The 20,999-nt window shown below is 46.3% G+C and overlaps 1 protein-coding gene across 1 annotated transcript in view; it reads right to left on the bottom strand.

Moving 5' to 3' along the window:
- Window positions 1-20,999, bottom strand: part of LOC146809370 (cathepsin D-like) — a 181,217-nt gene that overhangs the window by 30,813 nt on the left and 129,405 nt on the right. Inside the window, exons 5-7 of the mRNA XM_085616187.1 lie at window positions 17,213-17,412; window positions 13,626-13,748; window positions 590-734 (exon numbers count right to left, since the gene is read on the bottom strand). Coding sequence (XP_085472313.1) covers window positions 590-734; window positions 13,626-13,748; window positions 17,213-17,412 — 468 coding nt within the window. The remainder of the gene's footprint in view (window positions 1-589; window positions 735-13,625; window positions 13,749-17,212; window positions 17,413-20,999) is intronic.

Here is a 20,999-nt window from a genome sequence, read left to right as displayed (position 1 = left end):
CAGGGTAAGCTCCTGGGAGGATCAAGCAAGTATGCCCTATATGACTGACATCCCTTTTCTTCTCGCATCCTCTTGTATTCATTTCCTTTTCCTTTTTGCATGGCTGCACTCCTGACACTCTCGCACATCCTCAATTTTGGACAGCAGTGCTCCTAACCTTCACTTATTTTCTTCCTTTTGTTCGCACATGCCCCAGGCACTCATACCCTGTTCCTGTTCAGCGCAATGGCCACTAACACGGACTACCCTGCCCCTCTTTGCCTTAGCAGCATTCTGGCACTGACACACTTTCCTCTTAGCCCAGGCAACTGATTTTGGGACTGACCTTCTTTTCTTCTCCATTGCAGATCCCTTTGGTACTTACCTCATTTCCATCTCCTTCAAGGCAGCACTGTATGGCATGGACTCTCTTTTTCCTTTTTGCAGCACCGACTCCCTTTCTTCTTTTTATTGGCCATGCCAGATTTTTAACCTTCACACTGGCATTTGTCTTTATGCCATACTCCTCCCAATCTCCTGCCCTGATCTCTGCCCTTTGGCCATCCCTTCCCATTTTTTGCATCGTGAATTATTATTTTCAGGCCTTTACCTCTCCATTGAAAAACGGCGTTGCCTTGATAGCTTTGTGTAGGGCCTGGATCTCAGCAGTGGGTCCAGTGATGAGTGAAGTTCCAGTATCCAATATGAACTGGCAGCCACCTTTACATAGTGTGAGCTGGCTCCCGACTGCCACCCTGCAGAAATCAAAGACATAAATCCATTAGACATTACTGAGCAGGAGAGTCGATCAGAAGTATTAGTCCATACCTTTGCTGCCTTGGATCCCCAACCACCTTGAAAATGCGTTAAGGAACAGCTCTGTGCAAAGATCACCTTTTCAGATAGTACCTTAGTATGTTATGGTCTAGTAGGCCGCAGAAATGCATGACTCACCTTAGTCACCATATTTATCAATCAATCAGGGGATTTTAAACATGCTACTCACCCCTGAGAATCCCAGGGCGCTGGGCGGGGGTGGGGGGGGCGCTCCGGTCAGTCGAAGAGCCAGGTCTTGAGTGTCTTCCTGAAGATGTGCCGGGTGGGGGCACGTCTAATGTCGATTGGGAGCTCGTGCCAGGTCTTGGCCTCGATGTAGGAGAAGGTTCTTCCACCCGTTCTGGCTCTGCAGATGCGCAGGGGTTCGGTAATGGCAAGGTCAGTGGATCAGAGGTTTCTCTTGGGCACATGCAAGGAGATTCTATCATTGAGATATTGGGGTCCTGTGTTGTGGAGGCATTTGCAGGCGTGGGTGAGTATCTTGAAGGTTACTCTGTTCTCGATGGGGAGCAAGTGGAGGTTTCACAGGTGTGGGGTGATGTGTTTGTGTTGAGGGATGCCGAGGACGAGTCTGGCAGTGGTATTCGGTATGTTCTGGAGTTTGCGGAGCAGAGACTTGTTGATCCCGGCGTAGAGGATGTTTCCGTAGTCCAGTCTGCTGGTTATGAGTGCGTGGGTGATGCGGGGATCCATTTGAAGGTCTTCCGGAGTATGCGGCGGGTGTTGAAGCAGGTGGAGGTGACGCGTTGACCTGTCGGGTCATGGAGAGGAAGGAGTCAAATACGATGCTGAGGTTCCAGGCGTGGTCCGTCGGGGTGGGGGCTGGCTACCGAGGGAGGAGGGTCCGAGGACGAGGACCTCTGTCTTCTCTGAGTTGAGCTTCAAGCAGCTGCTGCTCATCCAGGATGCTACGTCCTTCATTCCTTCCTGGAAGTTGAGTCTGGTGGTGATGGGGTCCTTGGTGAGGGAGAGGATGAGCTGGATGTCATTGGTGTAGGATACAATGGTGAGTCTGTGGTGTCTGATGAAGGCGGCGAGGGGGGCTATGTAGATGTTGAAGAGCGTGGGGCTGAGCGATGATCCTTGGGGAACTCCACAGTTGATCTCTGGGGGTTCGGAGAGGAAGGGTGGAAGTCTGATTCTTTGGGTTCTGCCGGTGAAGATGGAGCAGAGCCAGTTGAGGGTGGTTCACTGTATGCCGCCTTCGTGGAGTCTGGCGGTGAGTGTGCGGTGAGAGACGTGTCGAAGGCTGCAGAGAGGTCGAGTAGGATCAGGGCCACGGTGTGTCCTTGGTCGGGTAGGGTGTGGATGTCATCTGTAGCGGCGAGTAGAGCGGTCTCAATGCTGTGGTTGTTGCGGAACCCAGATTCGGAGGGGTTGAGGATGGAGTTCTTTTCGATGAATTTTGTTAGTTGGGCGTTGACGGTCTTGTCGGTGACTTTGTCTGCGAAGAGGAGGAGGGAGATGGGTCAGTAGTTCTTGAGGTCCGTAGAATCCGCAAGGGGCTTCTCGAGTAGGGGCCTGACTTCTGTGCATTTCCAGCCATCTGAAAAGTGCCGGTTTCGAAGGTGGCATTGATGGTGCGTTGTAGTTCCGGTGCGATGGCAGCGGCGGCTCTGTAGAAGATGTGTGGGGGCCAGGGGTCCATGGGGGCAGCTGAGTGGATGCTTTTCATCGTCGATGCAGTGTCTTCGGTGGTGACCGAGGTCCAGGAGGAGATGGTGGGCTGGCTGGCGTTGCTGGGGGAGGGAGTGGTTTCGGCGTCGGGCGTCTATCTGGTTGATGAAGTTGTCATAGAGGCCCTTGATTTTCAGATGGAAGTAGGAGCAAAGCTTGTTGCTGAGGTCCTGGGAAGGGTGATGTCCGTGGTTTTGCTGGGAGTTTTGTGGGGGTTATCTGTTCTTCATTATTTGTATTGATGCCGCCAGTCCTACAGATTGACTGGCTGATACCAAAGGAGATCAGTGCCTCCCAACATAGCTGGTTAAGACATACTCACTTACTTTCAGGAGTCAGAAGAAACACTGAGGGACTTATTGAAAAAAATACTGTAGCGATCAAAACATGAGAAAATCATTGATGAACTAAGAACAGTGATATAGAAGAAAGATAAAAGAATGACATAAAAAATTATACTTAACTAAAACTTCAAAAAGGACTCCTGAGGGACTTCGCCCAGAAACTGGTGAATGACCTTTGTGAGGATCATTGATACAAGAGGACCAAAAGTAACAGCTGATAGACTATTTGACTGAGAGAACTAGAAATAACTTTGGACCTGATTGATAAACTGCCTTTTGCCGGTTGTAAAGTACTAGTACTCACAAACTATAACATGCAATTCACAAACCTAGGGCCAGAGACCTCTGCCTTCACCTCTGTCTTTTCCATGCAGTGGTCTCCGTTTCATTTGATGAAGATATACTGACTCACACAGGTATATACGCTTATGTAGTAAATGTGGGAGAAACAAAGGGGAGATGCTGGAAAATGAGAAATACTTACTACTAAATGTGAGGGGTTTAGAGTACGAAACACACACCGACAAAGGTGAAAACTAATTGAAATTAACTTCTAAAGTTACTACAGATGTAAAGGCGTCAAAACAGGTGTAAATGTTCTGCAACATAGTCGTGGAGGAATTCAGGCACCAAATATGGCCATATAATCAAAAGAGAGGGGGGAACTAGTTGCAAATAAAGGTCCAGTATCCATGCTCCGAAATTATGATCAAGTCAAATGGGGGGTAACTGTTCCTAAAGAAAAAAGATGAGAGAGAGATATCTAGGCTCAGGACAGGACGTCAAGAGCAGTGCTCAGGACTGTTCCTTGTTGCCCTTACACACCCCTATGGATGCCATGCTTCCTCGTCGGGCCGGCGCTGCAATGTCCTATTGGTCCCCCGAAGGGTAACTTTAATGGAGATCTTATATTTTTAAGTGGGGTGGCTGTGATATGTGAGATGTAGTGAATTAAAACTGACTAAGGGATGTCAAATACAGACTCCCCATCCGGAATAGGTTAGTGCTACTTAGGGGTTATGATGCACCCAAGTAGCTCAGTGTATTTAAGTGAGGTAAAATCGGGCTGACATGTTTCGCGCCTTTGTGGTCTATAAATGATCCATGGCACTTCTTCAGGATCAGAAGGGTAATAGGCCTACCCAGAACTCAAATCATTACGAGAGGTCTCCCTCTAAAATAGAAGGAGGTACCTACTTTTTCATAATTAAAATAATCATCCAACTTAGAGAGGATGAGAAGAGAAAAGTAAAAAATAATAACAACATAGAGGTTATTGCGTATCTGGTATAGGGGATCCTTATAAACCAGAGTGACCTTACTAGTGGACCACAACATTCATCAGGTACTTAGTTGTTACCAGACGTAAACACGCAGACATGAAAACACGAAGAAAAGCCATACATCGTGCCCCTGTTTGTGATATCATACTTCATTATTTCATGATACCACTGTTATCAGAAGGGACATACTGATAGTCCTTCCTTGTAGGTGATGCAGGGCAAAATACTGGATCAATTGATTAAGCACACCCCATTGTGTCTGGCAAGGCCGGGCTGATTTGGACCTACTCATTCCCAGGTCCTTTGTACAGCCCCTCGCAGGCTGCTAACGCCCCGCCGTGCACACTTACCAACTAAAGTTATCAAAAATCAGATTTCACCAATACATACGATTTTGAAAATTAGGTAGGAATTCACTTTGAATTAATTTTCTAGCATTTTCCCAGACTGATATATTGAATAAAATATGTTCTGTCCTGCAGAAAATATGTCTGAACTTACACAGTGAAATAAGTTTTAGACCTTCAGCTTCTGTGAGTGTATATAGTGTAACACGTTTTATATTATAGGCATGCTGCATTTCAGGCTTACAAGGGAGAATTTAGGGAAGATTTGTTAATATATAAAAATGTGAGGTTCTTATCTTCACCAGGCCAAGGACGGTTAGAAGTGACAATTTGTTTGGCCACATTAAATTCCATGGTAGATGCTGGGAAGGCGTAGTACACCGAAGAATTTCAAGCAACCAGCAGTAATGAGAAGCATTTAGAGAGCACAAAACTGGAAAAAACGTGGTAGGTTACTGCAGCAAAGTGCCTTTCTGTGAAACTACATAGAATAAGGAATGGGTTTAAGTAAGTGGGTGTCAAAAGAGGGAATTTGCTGAAGCACTTACCTCCTACAGTCAGCCATGCAAACATTGGTACTAAGAGACTTCTATCTTAGCACCAGACTATATGGGCACAGTGCCGACCAAATGGGACAAGCAAAGAGAAACACATGAAGAAAAGAATTTAGAAACTGAACTTAGCTGCATACGGTCCAGACTGCTGGTAGCATTCTAGTACCACTGAGTCGCAGTTACATCCAATGGCGGCTGGCATGTACCGAGGATGGTGGGGTGGAGGCACACACAAAACAAAAATATATAAATACACTTACCTTCCTGCTTGATGCAATGTCCTCCTCCTTCTAACTTCTCTGGAGTCAGGTTCCAACGCGGGACCGAGCCAACTCCCCTAACCAATCCTGGCGCTGCTCTCACCAGCGTAAGAGCAGCTCCTCCAGGATTGGAGGGAGCTGCGCTTTCTCTAACCAAGCTGTGTAAGACGGCTAGGATTGAGAAGTTTAAAATGTGCATGTCTGGCTGGCAGTCGCCAGACGGCCAGCCAAAGACACATGCGCTTTTTAAAGTGCGCAGCTCCTTGCTGCTACTTGGCAGCACTGGCCCCGCCCTGTCCTGTCACTCAGTTTGGGTTGGGTCGGTTGCTGAACAATAAAATGATAATAAACAACTTTATTATCATTTTATTTTTCAGCTCTGGCCTGGGGCTTTTCTTTTGTGGGGTGACGCTCATCCACTCAAATGGAGGAGCCACCCCTGGTTACATCACCACTTGTTACTAGCGTCTACAGCAGAGGTCTTCAAACTTTTCGATGCCAAGACCCCCCTGTCAACATTTTGAGGTGTAAGGACCCCCTCCCGACAAAAATTTCTAAATCTGTAGGCAGGGCTACTGGAATTATTAGGCAGGTGAGGACCAAATTACGCGACAGGCTTGAGTAAATTGTGTGGGATGTTATGTGATGCCGCTTATTTTGGGACAGCATTGCTTCATTATTTTGAAATTAATTTTTTACACACAGTAACACTGAGGAAAGATTTCACCCCATCAGTACCTGTTTATAACCAAACTACAGCAATTAACATCAGAAAGATTTCTAGTCAACCTTTGTGAAGGGCCTTCCACTCCGCAGGAATACGTGCTGCCACATTAGAAGCTCACCTGGCCCTGGCCGGGAGAAGCAGGGGTCCCTTAAAACCCTGGCCGTTTTGTGCAGAGTTAAGCAGTTTACCGATGCCGCTTTCCTCTCACCCCCTCCCTTCCATCCCTCTCTCCTCTCCCAACCCCGGATCCCTCTCTCACTTTGCAGGCCATTTTCTTTCACCCCATTTTACAACTTCTGAACTTTCCCCATTCAACCTCTCACTTCACCTTTAATCACCTCTTGCCATTCTGCCTTTTCACTGCCCTCATCTCTAACAGTCTCTCACATTTATCTCATGGCCTCTCTGGTCCCGTCACCTCCCGTGCCCCTCAGCACTTCTCATTCACCTCGTTTCTCCATTCAAATTTTTGTCTATTTGTATCTTACACCTCTCTAGTCCCCCATTCATCTTTCACATCTCCCCTTTGTTCTAACAGAAGCCCTCACCTTTGGCTCACACTCACTTCTTGTGTGTCCACACTTCTCTTCAGCACTTCACATTTCTCCTCATCACTGACCTATTCAATCAAATTCTCTCACTCCCTTGCTGTCCTCTCTCATCCTCTCATCTCTCATCACCAAGCATACGGGTTGGACCCGTATGCTCCTCTCGGCCTGTGGCACTGCTTATTGTTCCTTAATTCAATAAGGCATGAGTTGTCTGTCTCGCTGTTTTGGTACAGGCGGCGCAGTTATGGAACTTGCACCCTCCTTTGCTTCGCTCCACCAAGAATATATTATCCTTTAGGAAGATATAAAAACTTGGCTCTATGCTCTGTAGGTTACCCCATTTGACTGGTTCTCCTTCCCCTTCTGTGTGTTTCTCATTTGCCTTCAGGCAGCAGATGGCTATTACCCCAGGACACCTTTTGGTAACAGTAGCGCACTACACATGTAAATAATAATAATAGGCAGAAGCAGGGGAGCCACTAGAACAGAACTTTGGGGGGGGCTAACACTCCCAGCCAGGGCTGGCCCCAACACTGGTTGCACACGGTGCAACAGTTTTTTTTGGTGCCCCGCCCCCGTTTCCTTCTTCTCCATGAATTCCCTCACTACCAATCACCAACAATGCACCTCATCTCTCTATAGCCTCTTTCTGACAAACATTTCATTTTTTATAGCGCTACTCGTAGTTTACTTACACTCATTTCTGTGATCTGCATGGTACATATTCTTTGTAGCAGGCACATTAACCCTCTGCACTGTGTGGGTGACAAGAGTGCCCATGTGAGTGCACGGTGAGCGATGCAACAGTGTGAGAGTAGGGTGAGAGGAGTGACTGCAGGGTAAGTGAGGTGGCCGTACGAGTTTGGGTGCAGATGCAAGTTCAGAATGGGACGAATGAATGTATGATTACAGATGGGCTTGTTTGAGTGAGTTGCATATTGACAGGAGAATGATGTGTCACATGAGTGCAAGATGAGTAGTGTGCTTGTGTGACTGCAGGGTGAGGTATAGGGTGAACAGCGCAAGTGCATTGGAGTGCAGAGTGATCACTTTGAGTGCAGGGTGAGCGGGTGAATGGTGTGAGTTCATGGTGATCAGTGTGAGTGCATTGTGAACGCTGTGAGTGCAGGGTGAGCGTGAAAGTGAAGGGCGGGAATGAGGAGTGAGTTGTCTGAATGCAAGGTGCATTCCCAGACACTTGAAGTAACTCAGCATGTTATTGACGCAGTGTAGGGTTTAAGATCTAAGTGAAACTATTGCTATTATGGCATTAATCGAGGGTGGAGGAAATACAAAATGTGCTGATCCTACAACAAACTTCCAGTCCTATGGTTAGGGTTGCCAGCAGATTATTTTGATGGCCCAGTTGGTACAAAAATAAGCAGTCACCTAAAGCTGTATTTTAAGCACTTATCTGTGCATACTTCGAACAACAAATATAAATAGAAAGCCCTTTTAATTGTGTGCTAGGGCTGCCTCAATGATCCATGACTGATAATTAAAGAGAACAAAGACAGAAAAGTCACATTACAAATGAATACATACTTTTTTATTTATAAGTCTATTTATTGTCAAGAAGAGGTCTTTGCAGGCTCTTTAAACAACACACGGCAGGTATTTTTCTTTTGGTAACCCTAAGTTATATTCCTTTTCATTGAAATGCATTCTCACACTACAGCAGTAAATACAAATGTAAGGAATAGGCAGAGTGGAGACCCAGGGGGTACTGGAACCAGGAAAAAACACTAAGCCTCTGTAACCAGTTTCCAAAGGCATGTAAATATGCAAATAGTCTTTAAAGATCTCTGAAAAACTCAGGCGTGCCGGAGATAAGACTCCAGACACTGCCCAGCTGAGCCTCCAGCAGCTCGAGTTGCCCAGCAGCTCGAGTTGCACTGCAGCACCCGGGCTGAGACACAGAACGGGGGAAGAGGGGGCCTGAAGCCCTTGGGCCTGGGCAGACGTGTGACTGGGAGTGCCGACCCCCTTTGCATCGCTCCACGGCCGCCCTGGGGGTCGCGCCCTACAGTTTGAAGACCCCTGGTCTACAGCCTCCCCCAGCACTCAGGGGCAGATTTATAAAAACATAGACCACTGAAAAGTGACGAAAAGTGGCACAGTGTGTTGGTAAAAAATTAAATTTCCTGCACAATTCATTTGGGCGCTGGAAAATAGCCTACAGTAATGCCAATAGCGCTTTGGGAAAAAGGCGTCATCCCTTGGGTTGCATTGCACTCTCACGCTACCACCCATGGTTTTCGATGCAAAACCCTATCTACTAAAATTGTCAAGACAGTTCTTTGAGCAAAAAAAAATATCTCCTAAAGCAAGTGGTAAGTAGAAGAACATTTTTTATTTTGCCTACCTATTCACATTGCATGTGTGCCACACTCCACAGCACACAGCTATGTGTGAAATGTCTAAAGGGTTTGGCTAGGCATGATATTTTGTACTGAAATGGTAACCTTCCAGTTCAAAACCTAAGATAGACATCCCCCACACACACCTTTGCACAATGGGGCTTCATGTGGAGCAATGGTGTGCTTGTGGTGTTAGACAGCCCTTTTGTGCACCAGGAGAGAGCAGTGCCATATTTTAGCATATATGACTGCACTGCTCTCTCCCTCTAGCACAATGCAGTGCAGCAATTTTGGTAGTAACTCTGTGGTGTGCTATTTCTGTATAAATCCCCCCTTACTTTTATACCCATCAATACATACTGTTTTATGCAGCTTCAAATCTAAGGCTATCATATGACTCCATGGCACACTCCCCTAGTCCTGGAGTTTTGCTGCGTGTTTGTTCACTTGGATGAGCTCACCTAAACTAGGACTACAATTCCCAAGATCCACTCAGTTCTGGAACCAAAATTCAGGATTGGAGTACTTTGTCCTTCTTGTTGATATGGGTTCATCTGGTAACCCTTTTCAAGGCCCCAACTAGTACCATCCAGCAATCTGTGAGTGTAAGGAGTTGAAGTGTCAGGTGAATGATGTCGAACTGAATTGAAGTTTCTTCAAGACAGGACTCTAAGGGGCATATTCTGAAGGAGCTATTGTCGAGTTAACGGCACTTTAGCGCAGCCAAAGTCACGATAAATCCATCGCCCCATTCACAAGCCGGTGCAAACTGACGATACCACCAGTTTACCTGCGATAGCAACCTCCAAAAACATTGCCACGGATGACCCCGGCAACTATCGCTAATGAGATGCAGAGTAGGCGTTCCCGAGCAAAAAGCAGTGACAACACCACACCTCAACATTCTCAACGACCAGCCACATCGGTGATAAGATCACAAAACATGCGATAAGGCGCGATAGCAGCAGGAAACTAACACCTCCTCTGACCTGGTGCAAAGTCGGACGACGACCGGCACCAGAAAAGGGAGTCCAGACCACCTCCGTGACGATGATCCGGTCTTCCTGCGGACTGAACCCCGTCTTCCTCTTTCTCTTCTCCTTGCCCTTCCCCGACCCCGTGGTTCCTGGCTGGTCCTCCGTGGGGCTTGTAGGATTCAGGTTGTCCTCTGCACTCGGTCTGGGTGCATCCATGGTACTACGCAGTTTGATTAGGTTTTGGTGTGTTTTTTTAAAGTTCTTTTATAGTGCATTTTACCGCATGACGTGTGGGATTGGCAGGCCTGTGGCTGCTTTTCGCAGATTTTTTAATTGCGCTTGGCCTCATCGCAGCTTTTATCGCGTTGGCGTTTCGCAATTTTGCGGCATCCCGTTGACTTTATCGTGGACATTTGACGTGTTATAGTGGGACTATCGCATGGTGCTGCCGGCTTGGGAATGCAGCGTTATGAAGGTGTTATTTTCCCGCGATGGACTGCGATGTGGTGAGATGCGATAAGCTACTCTTGCGGTAGTTATCACACGTTCTTGAGAATATGTTCCTCAGTGGTATGAAAAAACTAGGGGGAGGTCTCTCGAAGGGGCGTGGCCGATGTAATTATAGGCATGGCTTAAAACCAAGAAAGCTTAAAATCTGGGCTGCTTCTGTCATTGCATCCAGATATATAATGCACGTAACATTATTCGTACAACAAGCCAGGACTATTGGCTTTGTGAATGGTTTTATTTGCATAAGATAAATAAGCAACAACTATGGAATCGTTATGAATAACAGTGAAAAAATTTCAGTTCTGACATGATGAGACTGAAAGAACTCAAACGAGTCTCTAAGTTACATCAAAGGCTTTGAGCATTGGCACTGCTGCAGAGTTATGAATTTTTTATTCATATTTTACCACGAGGGTGGGGGCAAAAATGGAGAACCCGATAGGGACCCGTCTCAGCACCTGCTTTTTAGAACTGTCGGTGCTGAGCTCCTGCAGGACCCGGCTCACCCAAAGCCCTGCTTCTCGATGATGATGGGAGTAATGAAACTTGTGTGTGACAAGGCAGTGTTACCACAACTGAGGAAAACCAGAAGTGGAGGCAGCAGTCACGGGCACAAGCTAGGCAGCGTTCTGCTTAGGTAAGCAGGAAGAGTAACAGACGAGTTTAGATTTAAAGGGACTTTCTGACGGTCCGCCACTAGGGGTCAGCAGTGTCTAATCAATGAGAGTCGATAAGCCGCGCATAGATCATAGTGAATTAGACAGGAGACAAAGATTCCCAGGTTCCCACAATATAAACAAGTGAGTGGTTAGTGTAAGCTCCCTTCACTCTAGAAAACCCCATAACTTGTATTTTCCTAGATCAACCATGAGAACCAGTCAGAGAACATTACGGAAGAACCGACTTTGCAAGATAAGTGGCATGGATGACGGAACGGATGGCAGACCCGGGTCTGCATTGGCTCCCGCCTGAAAATCACATGTATGAGAAACTTCAACCCCAGAGGAGCTGGTGTGCCCTAGCGGCGCAGTCTGAGAAGACTTTTCACTCAGATGAGGTTAAGTGTGCCTATGCGCAGGGCTTTAAGTGGGAGGAAAAAACTAAGGGGTCTCCCAAAGGGGCGTGGTCAATGTAATTAAGGGCGTGGCTTAAAAACACGTAAGCTAAAAATCTGTGTTTAGCATAGTGTGCTGCCCAAATTGTATTTTGCTGTTTCTGTCATTGCGTCCAGATATATGATACAAGTCACATCATACCTACGTGTCAGGACTATTGGCTTTGTCAGTGGTTGTTAGTTGCATAAGATAAATAAGCAGCAACTATAGCTTGTATATAATATTGAAAAAGTGACACCACGACAATGTTGCTGCTCCTGAGTTTCAAAAACAGAAGGGAAATCCATAGAGAAAAAGACTCTCTTTAAAGGATTTCCCTTTCTCTACAAGGCTCACCACGCCAGGCACGCAACACCCATTGAACTAAAAGGGCTTCAGCCCCCAACCCCCCCCCCCCCCCTCTCGTGTGTGGCAGCCCGGGATGAGACCGCTTCCCGGGCAGGCACAAAGCCGCGCCCGAGCACTTCACAGGTCTTTAAAAAGACCATTTGCATGTTAATGAGGCCTCGCTGTTGTTTCACCCCTTCTAAGAGCCCCTGCAGCTCCACTCTGCCTAGATTGAGCCCCCCCACCCCCGAAATCAGCGCCACTCTGCCTACTGTTTAAAGATTCAGCCCCCCCCCCCGAAATTTTTGGTTAGCCCCCCCCTGAAATTTGGCTCTAGTTGCGCCTCTGCACCACGCGCACATCGAAGTGCTGCTGTCACTGCAAATCCGGAAAAAAAAACGGGCCGCCTGTGCCAGGACACAAAAGAGAGCCCGATAGAGACCCGTTTCCAGGCCCCCTTAAAAAAACTGCTGGTGCTCAAACCCGGTGAGACCCGGCACACTTAAAGCCCTGCCTATGCGGATGAACTAAGGAGCTAGAGTGTAGTGTTTTTATTGGAGAGCTGGGTCAGCAGTTTCAGGACTTGCGAGATGTGTCCTGCTTTCTTTTTGCTTGTGATTGGCGGCGCTGCAGAGTTAAGCGCCACTTCTAAGGGCAGGAGTCTTGGTTTAGGGTGACCAGAATTGTAAAGCTAAAAACCGGGACATTTAATGAAAATAGAAGAACGACAGTTTTACTTCACGCGAGTGCCCACAATGACAGCGCTCCGAAGCAGATAATTACAGAACAGGCAGTTAGAACATACATAAAATGCAATTTTTTAACCCAGAAGCTTGCCTGTTAAATAAATTGCTTTCTTGAAACAATTGCTAACAATCCCTGCCTTGTAAAACATAAAAAAGCACCTCCCGCCGTTTTCTGTGGACCCTCCGGGACAGGCGCTAAGTTTCCTGAAATCTGCAGGGACAGCTGGCGAAAAACCGGGACCGTCCAGGCAAATCCGGGACGCCTGGTCACCCTACAGGAAGGCCACGGCATAGTCTATCGGGTTGATTGACGGATGGCGATACTTGCATTCAATCGCTAGAATTCCGAAAAGGACAGTAAGGACCAGGTGACAGAACTCACTTTTCATCTCTAGAGTATTGTGAGGGCACTGAAAGCTGGGGAAGGAGCTCACAGTTCTACCCTAGCGGTGTGATAAGAATAACAGGGTGCGCACACAAAATATTACAATGCATCCTCATGGGTGGGAAAGAGTGACCGGTGACAGCGCTTTCATTCCATCACAGTAGCTAGGGCAGCAGGAAAGGATACCTGCGCATCACCTCTAAGGTCACGGTACCAAGGGGCAGCGAGGGAAGGTCATTACAGGCCAAGGGCAGCATTCACACCATCCACCCCTGGTGGGAGGCAGGGCCGGACTGGGAACCAAAACCGGCCCTGGCAAAGTGCTCGGCAGGCCCCCCCCCCACCCCCAGGTTGGGGGCGCCGCCGAGCTCTTTGCCATGGCCGGTTTTTCGGCCAATTTTGTTACAGGGCCGATTTTGCAGCTATGCTGCAAAAACGGCCCTGTAACAAAAACGGCCCCCAGGGGCCCAAAACCGGCCCCCACCCGTGCGGCGCACCGGGGGATTGCCCGGTGCCCGCTACGGCCAGTCCGGCCCTGGTGGGAGGGCTTCAGAAGCAGGTCACAATATTCACACTCAATCCTGACCTGCAGGACACTGACAGCAGGTTAGATACTGGCACTTCTGCCCCCAGAGCTGTAACTCACCCATCAGCCTTGATCTGCCAATACGCTTGGCGAGTGACGTTCAGATACTGGAACTCCCCAGTGTAGTACGCCGGGTCTGTCCCCCCCAAGAGCAGCTCTCCTCCCAACGCTGCATCTGGATCCCTGGAAAAGAAAAAGAACCATGGAGACTTCTGCCCCTGAAACAAGCAGACCCTTCCTGTGGGACCAATTATACCTTACTGATGAAATGGGCCCCCAGTAGGTGGCTCTGCTTCAGCACCCTATTAAGACCAGCAGAAGCAGAACAGCAGTCAGGAGTGGAAGCAAGGAGACAGATAGCGAGCTGTCTGAGAGACTTCCGGTATCAACTGATTGATGAGCATGAAGTCTGATCCTGTGCTATCCACGGAATCTGAGTAATAGATTTGAAGCCTGAGAGACTCCTTGTATCGCCTGACCGAAGAGCCTGAAGTCTGATCCTGTGATGCTCACGGAATTTGAGGGATAGCTCTGTCATCTCAGAGAAGATTTGGACCGGGATGTGGCTCTGTGGTCTCAGCCTTTAATATCTTGGTAACCCGAAAGATAGACCTGATTATGTTTAACTTAAATAATATTTCTATCTCTTGATCAGTAAGCCTATAGATTAGAGTATCTATACGGATAGCTTTGAGGTATAAAGCATTAAACTGTGAGTTCTGCACAGCTTGCTCAGGTTTGCATAACACAAGTCTAATATTTCTACCATGTCTCATATTGTGCCACTGGATTACCGTCACATTTATACCACATTCTATACATCATGCTCCTTCTATAATGCCCGCTGTACCATGACCATTTATAAAATGTTCTTCTATACCGTTTACCCTCTCTATCATCCACGCTTTGTATAGCATGTCTGTTGAATACAAACCCCTTTTATCATGCCCCCTCAAAACATATGCCTTTTCTACCATGCCTCTTTCTACTGTGCTCTCACTTTATAATACCTCCGATCTCTAAGGTACACTCTGTCTCTGTCCTCTCCTCTAAGCTGTGGTTATTTGTGCCTCATAGTAGCTCCCAGTGCAGACGGTATTGAACTGGATTATGTCTCAGACTGAGCACTGGCCACAGGACACCCCTTTGGAATCCTTATCCTTTGGTCATAATAAATGATGGTCACAGTGAGCATTAGAGATTACTTTACATGCAGCTGGTTGCTGTTGCTACCTTTTGGAACACACATCACCTATAACTGATGCAGGTCAAAGCAAAGAGAAAAATAAAACACCTGTCCTACTGTGACAGTCAGCACCCACCCAGACTTGGGGCCTAGTTAGAGCATGGCCAGCTAACACACCATTGCAAGGGACCTGCCACTTATATTGGAATGATTATTTATAAGAAGCTGCACATTACTGTTTACACCATTTTTCTATGAGGGAAATAGGTGATGATAAAGGTTTATGTACCAAAGTGGGGATTTAAACATCTCTATTAGGAAGATAAAATGATATTCCCAGACTTACATGATTTGTAGTCAAGCTGGAAGCCAGAATTAGAAACTGGGTTCACATGTTCAAAAGTAGGTGCATTCAAAGTTTTTGTTCTTGATTATTCACCTGCCCGTAGCTTGCACAGTTTCCCCCCCTTTTCTTACACTTGCATACTTGCTTAGTTTTTCTCTTGCAAGTGTTAGTTGCTGCTGCTAATCCATGAAGTTGCATGCCAGAGTATGGTTAGCAAAATATAGTCTGACCGAAATACTGTGCCCTAATTATCATTTTCAAAAGAATCACCCCGTTGGTTGTAAGTTTTCTACTATTAACACCAATGGGGTGATTTTTCTGTAAAAAATATTTAGGACATACTGTTTCTTTCAGACAATACTTCAGTTATGATATTCTGCTACCAGACCAACTGATGAGCATTTTTTATGAAAGCATATATCCTGCTTGGCTTTTTTCGTGAGTAATCTGAAACCCTGTCATTCCTCGCAGGCATTTTGCAACCATGCACATACTTTAATTTGCTTGTCCTCACTATAGACTCACCACATATTACATTCACACATAAAATAGTTGCAAACTTATAGACTTTCTCATAAAAGTTCAATTCATGTAAAAATTCATGACCTTTACATATTTTCATGACCTTTACATATTGTTTTTATGTGAAAGTTCATGGCCTTTACAAATTTCCATGAACATTACATATGTTTTTTCATTTTTGTGAGAAATATGTGAAGTTCATGAGAAACAAAGTTTGCAAATGTTCACACCTCTATGCAGAAGTCGGCTGGTCGGGTACTAAATCACTAAACCACATCGCCTTGTATTAACCAGTTACATGCATCCTACAAAACCTAGCATGACGAGTATCTTTGTGCAAGTTAACTTCAGCACTAGAGAGCTTCTGCTGCCACACACCAAGGAAGGAATCAATCAATAGATCTTGAATGTTGGAGCAGTTATCTAGGGCCTACGGAGCTCCGGGGTAAAAGGGCAATTCCTGTAACAAGCACTGACTTTGATCTCTGGAACATTGGAAGCCAAACACCATTGTGAGCTCAGGGAATACCAAGTACCTGAAATTTTTGTTAAGTTCAGAAGCAGCAAAGGTTCAGAGCCAATGAGTATTTCTGGAGGGTGATGAAGGTTTAGAAATGTAGATACAAATAAGAATTCAGATACAAATAACACATTAAAGGCAGATAATTATTTGAGTGCTTAGGCAGTGTTATACCTTTAGAAAAATTATAAGTATTTGTATCATCCTAAAGTTTAATAGCATAATACATGATACATGGTTGTGTAGTAAAATACATTTCTTCCCAAAGGTTTAAGAAGGTGCAATCTGACCTCTGTAATGTTGCATCAAGACTTATCTCATTTAGAGGGCAGAGTGAACATCAGATGGACTAAAAGTAAGGCCTACATACTTTATCAGCCAAGAAAGTTCTGTTTAGCATTCCAAATTCAATCAAACATCTTAGCAGGCAACAGGCTCTACATGCGGGCAGCAGGCCCCATCACAACAACCATGAGTGCATAGGCCATTGCTCCTTGAAGTGAATAAGGCATGCTCTCAGCACACAGGGTAGTCTATCTCCTTTTCTTGCAGGCCATGGCAATAACAGGTCGGGTCCTCATTTCTTGGATATGTTGCCGGTATTATAAGAGGCCACCAGGATTAGTGCCCTCAGTTCTGATCCTTCATCTGCTCTGACATACTGAATGAAGTCAAATGTCATCTTGAACCCCTTACACGGCCAGCCTATATTCTCAAATTCTGCCATGAAATATCAATCTTGTTGTGGCTTGGACATGGACATGGTAGTGATCCATGTTAAAGGGCACTTCCCTTTGGTTGAACACCATCTTGAGATGGGTCAAGTACTCTACTGGGACGCAATATGTATCACAAATCAAGTAGAGCGTCTTCCAGAGGACACCAGGCCTGCAGGGAAACCAGCAAGGGAGCCAGGAATGTTGAATTGAGATGCAGGATGGCACATAGATACTGGGCTTTTAGTTTAGATGAAGCTGGCCGTGCTGCATATTTAACCCAACCATCCAGCCATACCAGGCCCAACATGGCTCCATCTGTGAATGGCTCAGGGCCTCGGATAGTGTCTCACTCACCTGTTCAGGTAGAAGGAGAACTCATTTCTGTCCACCAGTGCCTGCTTCATGATGTGGTCAAAGACAGGGAGCACACCATCTACGGATATGGTGGGGTAGCCCATTCCAAGGATGCCATCGAAGGCCGCGGCAATGAAGACAATTCCTGGCTGTTTCACTGCCTCTGCAAAGGTCTGGTTGAGAATTGACAAGTTTGCAATCTGCAAGACAGGTTTTCAACATGGATGAGGAACAGAAATATGGTGTGCAGATGTACAAGCAGGAGATGGTAAAGTTAAACTGAAACATGGTGAGGGACAGAGCTATAGCCTGTGGTATTGGGGGCATGTAAGGAGTAGGAGAGATTAGGAAATGGAGGAGAGGGACATGGCCAATGGATGTCGTAATGAAGATGAAGGACAGAACTATGTCTGTGGATATAGCAGCAGTAGAACAGTCAACAAGGATAGATGGGAATGCTGTGGTAGAGAGCACGGCATGCGTATGTTGACAGAGGAGAGGAGACATGCTGCAGGACAAGGCCATGATCAATGTAGGAAGTGGAATGTGAGCGGCACAAACGATGGGAAGACGTGGAGAAGGACACAGTGAAGGTCTGTGGAAATATATGAAGAGGAAAAGTGCAATAGGGTAAGACAGAGGAAAAAAGAGTAAGGGGCAGAGGAATGGCATGTGGAAGTGGAAAAGTGGTGGAAGGCGAGGGGTCTTAGGAGGGTTGGCAAGGGAGTGAGTTAGCAAGTGGTGGGAGCATGAGTGCTGTGGTAGAGGTAAGGAGGAGTAGTAGTGAGAAATGGCGCCATGGATGTGAATGTGGGACCTAAACTATAAACAGGTCCTGTGGAGAGATTGAGTAGTGCATCCAGTCCAGTCACATTCGGTCAGGATGAAAACCAGTTCAGTGCTGAGCCAGTGACAAGGGGGTCTTTGGGGGAGAGTAGTAGAAGGTGGTCGACCATGCTGTAAGCTGCATAGAGATCCTTAAGTGTAAAGATAGAGGAGAGGTGGTGGTGTGTGAAGATGATGAAGATGATGAAGTGAGTCATGTGCTAGCAGGCAGTTTCGGTGAAGTGACGAGCACAGAGGGAAAAAAGAAGGGGACTGAGTTAGTGACTGAAGTTAGGAAATATGCCAAGTTGGTTAAAGACAAAGGGCCCGATTCACAGAATTAACTTAAGACTAAATCCTAAACTTACTACTTTGTGGTATTCACAGAATGCACTTACTACTTTTGGTATTCACAGACTGCACTTACTACTTTTGGTATTCACAGAATGGATTTACGACTACTAACTTTACATCCGCACTCGGGCTGGAAATTCCGGCCCGGAGGCGGAGCTTCCGGCCCGGAGGCGGGGCTTCCAGGCCGGAGGCAGAGCTTCCGGCCCGGAGGTGGGGATTCCGGCCAGTGGTGGAGATTTAGCCATGGCCGAAATCTCCACCTCCGGGCCGGAAGCTCCGCCTCTGGGCCGGAAACTCCGCCTCCGGGCTGGAAGCCCCGCCTCCGGTCCGGAAGCTCCGCCTCCGGGCCAGAATTTCCGGCCCGAGTGCGGACGTAAAGTTAGTAGTCGTAAATCCATTCTGTGAATACCAAAAGTAGTAAGTGCAGTCTGTGAATATCAAAAGTAGTAAGTGCATTCTGTGAATACCACAAAGTAGTAAGTTTAGGATTTAGTCTTAAGTTAATTCTGTGAATCGGGCCCAAAGCGATCCAGTATCTTCTATGAGAAAGGAAGTTGGGATACTGGATGGTAATATGAAGGGGTGGTAGGGTCAGCTCTTGGTTTCTTCAACAATGGTAGCGCTACAGCAGATATAAAGCAAGAAGGGTTAATAGTTTTGGCAAATGAATAAAAAAAAACGTTAAGCAGAGACCTTTGAAAGCGAGAGTGAGAGGTTTGAAGAGTTGAATGCTTACGGACAGATTGAGAGATTGATGGGTTGGCTGATTTGATAATGGGGGTGAGCTGTGCAAGGGATGCTGCAGTGAGTATGGAGAGTGTATCTGGAGAGGCACAGTGGTGTAAGAGGTGGAAATGGGGCAGTCAATGATTCTAAGTGTTGTCTGATTGTAGTAATTTTGGAAAAAGAGCAGGAAGCAATGTCTCCTGCAGAGAACAGAGAATGTGTGATAGTTGTTTCTGGAACAGAGCGTAAGTTGTTGATAGTACAAGCAGCCCTCATGAATATCATGCCCGATTGGTCTCACCTTATGTACTCTCTAAAGTAGATTACTGTAACATCCTTTTTCTCAGGTTACTGAAGTTGTAGAGGAATTAGAACTTTGGAAAGGGTCTCACCTTAACAGGTCCAATCATGGGGCATATTTACATTGAAATGTCAGAGCGCGGAGCTGTGCCGAATTTGCCAGTGGCGCACTTTTTCCAAAATGCAGGGTTGCGCCGTATTTACAACAATACGGTGCACCCCTGTGTTTTCTCTAGCACTGGCACTAAAATGAGCTGCCAAGCGCCAATGCAAGCACCCTTGCAAGGGGGCCTGCGTTGTAGGGAATTATTGTTTATGTGCAGGGAGGGACACCTTCCTGCACAAAAACAATAATTAATGGCACTTTGTTCTTTCTATGTGCACTGCAGCACACATAGAAAAATAAAAAAAGAGGAGAAACAAAAGTATTTCTGCTTGTTGCGTCGTTCTAATGCCTGCTTTTGCATGGCCTTAGTTGTTGGAGCTGCCTCAGAACTACACACCCTTGTAAATCTGGGGAAGTGTCAAAAATGATTGGGTGTTGCGGTGGAACGCCCACAGCAACATTCGGGGATTCAGAAACGTATGTAGGATATATTGTGGAGTAAAGCAACTATGTACAATATATTACCTGACAAACTACCCTGTACAAAGTATATCACGATATTGGCAACTGATATATGTAATCAGCACTGTTTTGAACTTATAATAATAATAAAAAAAAAAAATTAAAAAAAAAGTGACGTTCTGGTGGCGCTATCCCCTTGCAAATATACCGCGATGTTTCTTAAGCCAAAATAAATCTATCATCACTGACTCCTGATCAAGCCCAGGGTCCCTTTCAAGCTCTCTGCATCATGTTTGATTGTTTATAACATTGGAAAACCCTGCATACAAGAATGATTCAAATGCTACCACTTCGATTGAAACATGTGTGCTCTAACTCCCAAATACTGTTTCTGTGCTCCTCACTCCACTAAAACGCCTGCTTGCACTTAACTAACTTCAAACCCTCGCAGTTGTCCTTACTCTAAATTACCTGTATGTAGCTTTCAGCATTGTTGATTACTGTACCCTACTATCCACCCTAATGACCCTCGTCATCACTGGCTCAGCCCTGGATTGGTGTTCTTGCTACCTCTCTGACCGATGCTTCACTCTCGCTTGGCTACTTAATTTTTCTCCAACTAGTCTATTACTCGTTGGAGTCCCTCAAGGCTGTGTTGTGGGTACTCGCCTGTTATCCCTGTAGAGCATCATCTCCTCAGTTGCCTCCAAGTTACTCTTTGCTGTTCCTAAGTTCAAGAGATCATGGTGAAGTGGATGGTCCCTCGGCTTTCTGGGCCCACACTTCTGGAACAATCTTCCTCTGTCTCAAAACTATACACGGTAACTTGACTTTTAGGAAAACTTTAGAAACATACTTATTTTTATTAGTTCTGATCTTCTACACTGGTTCGGGGATCATCTGTCTCGCTTGCAGTTGACTGTTCTTAGTGCAACGATGCCTTTGTAGTAAATCAATCAATCAATCAGGTGTTTGTAAAGCGCTGCTTCTCACCCGTGAGGGTCTCAAGGCGCT

This window comes from Triturus cristatus, chromosome 7 (genome assembly GCF_964204655.1).
Source record: "Triturus cristatus chromosome 7, aTriCri1.1, whole genome shotgun sequence".
Lineage (NCBI taxonomy): Eukaryota > Metazoa > Chordata > Amphibia > Caudata > Salamandridae > Triturus > Triturus cristatus.
This window is presented reverse-complemented; position numbering and strand designations above follow the sequence as displayed.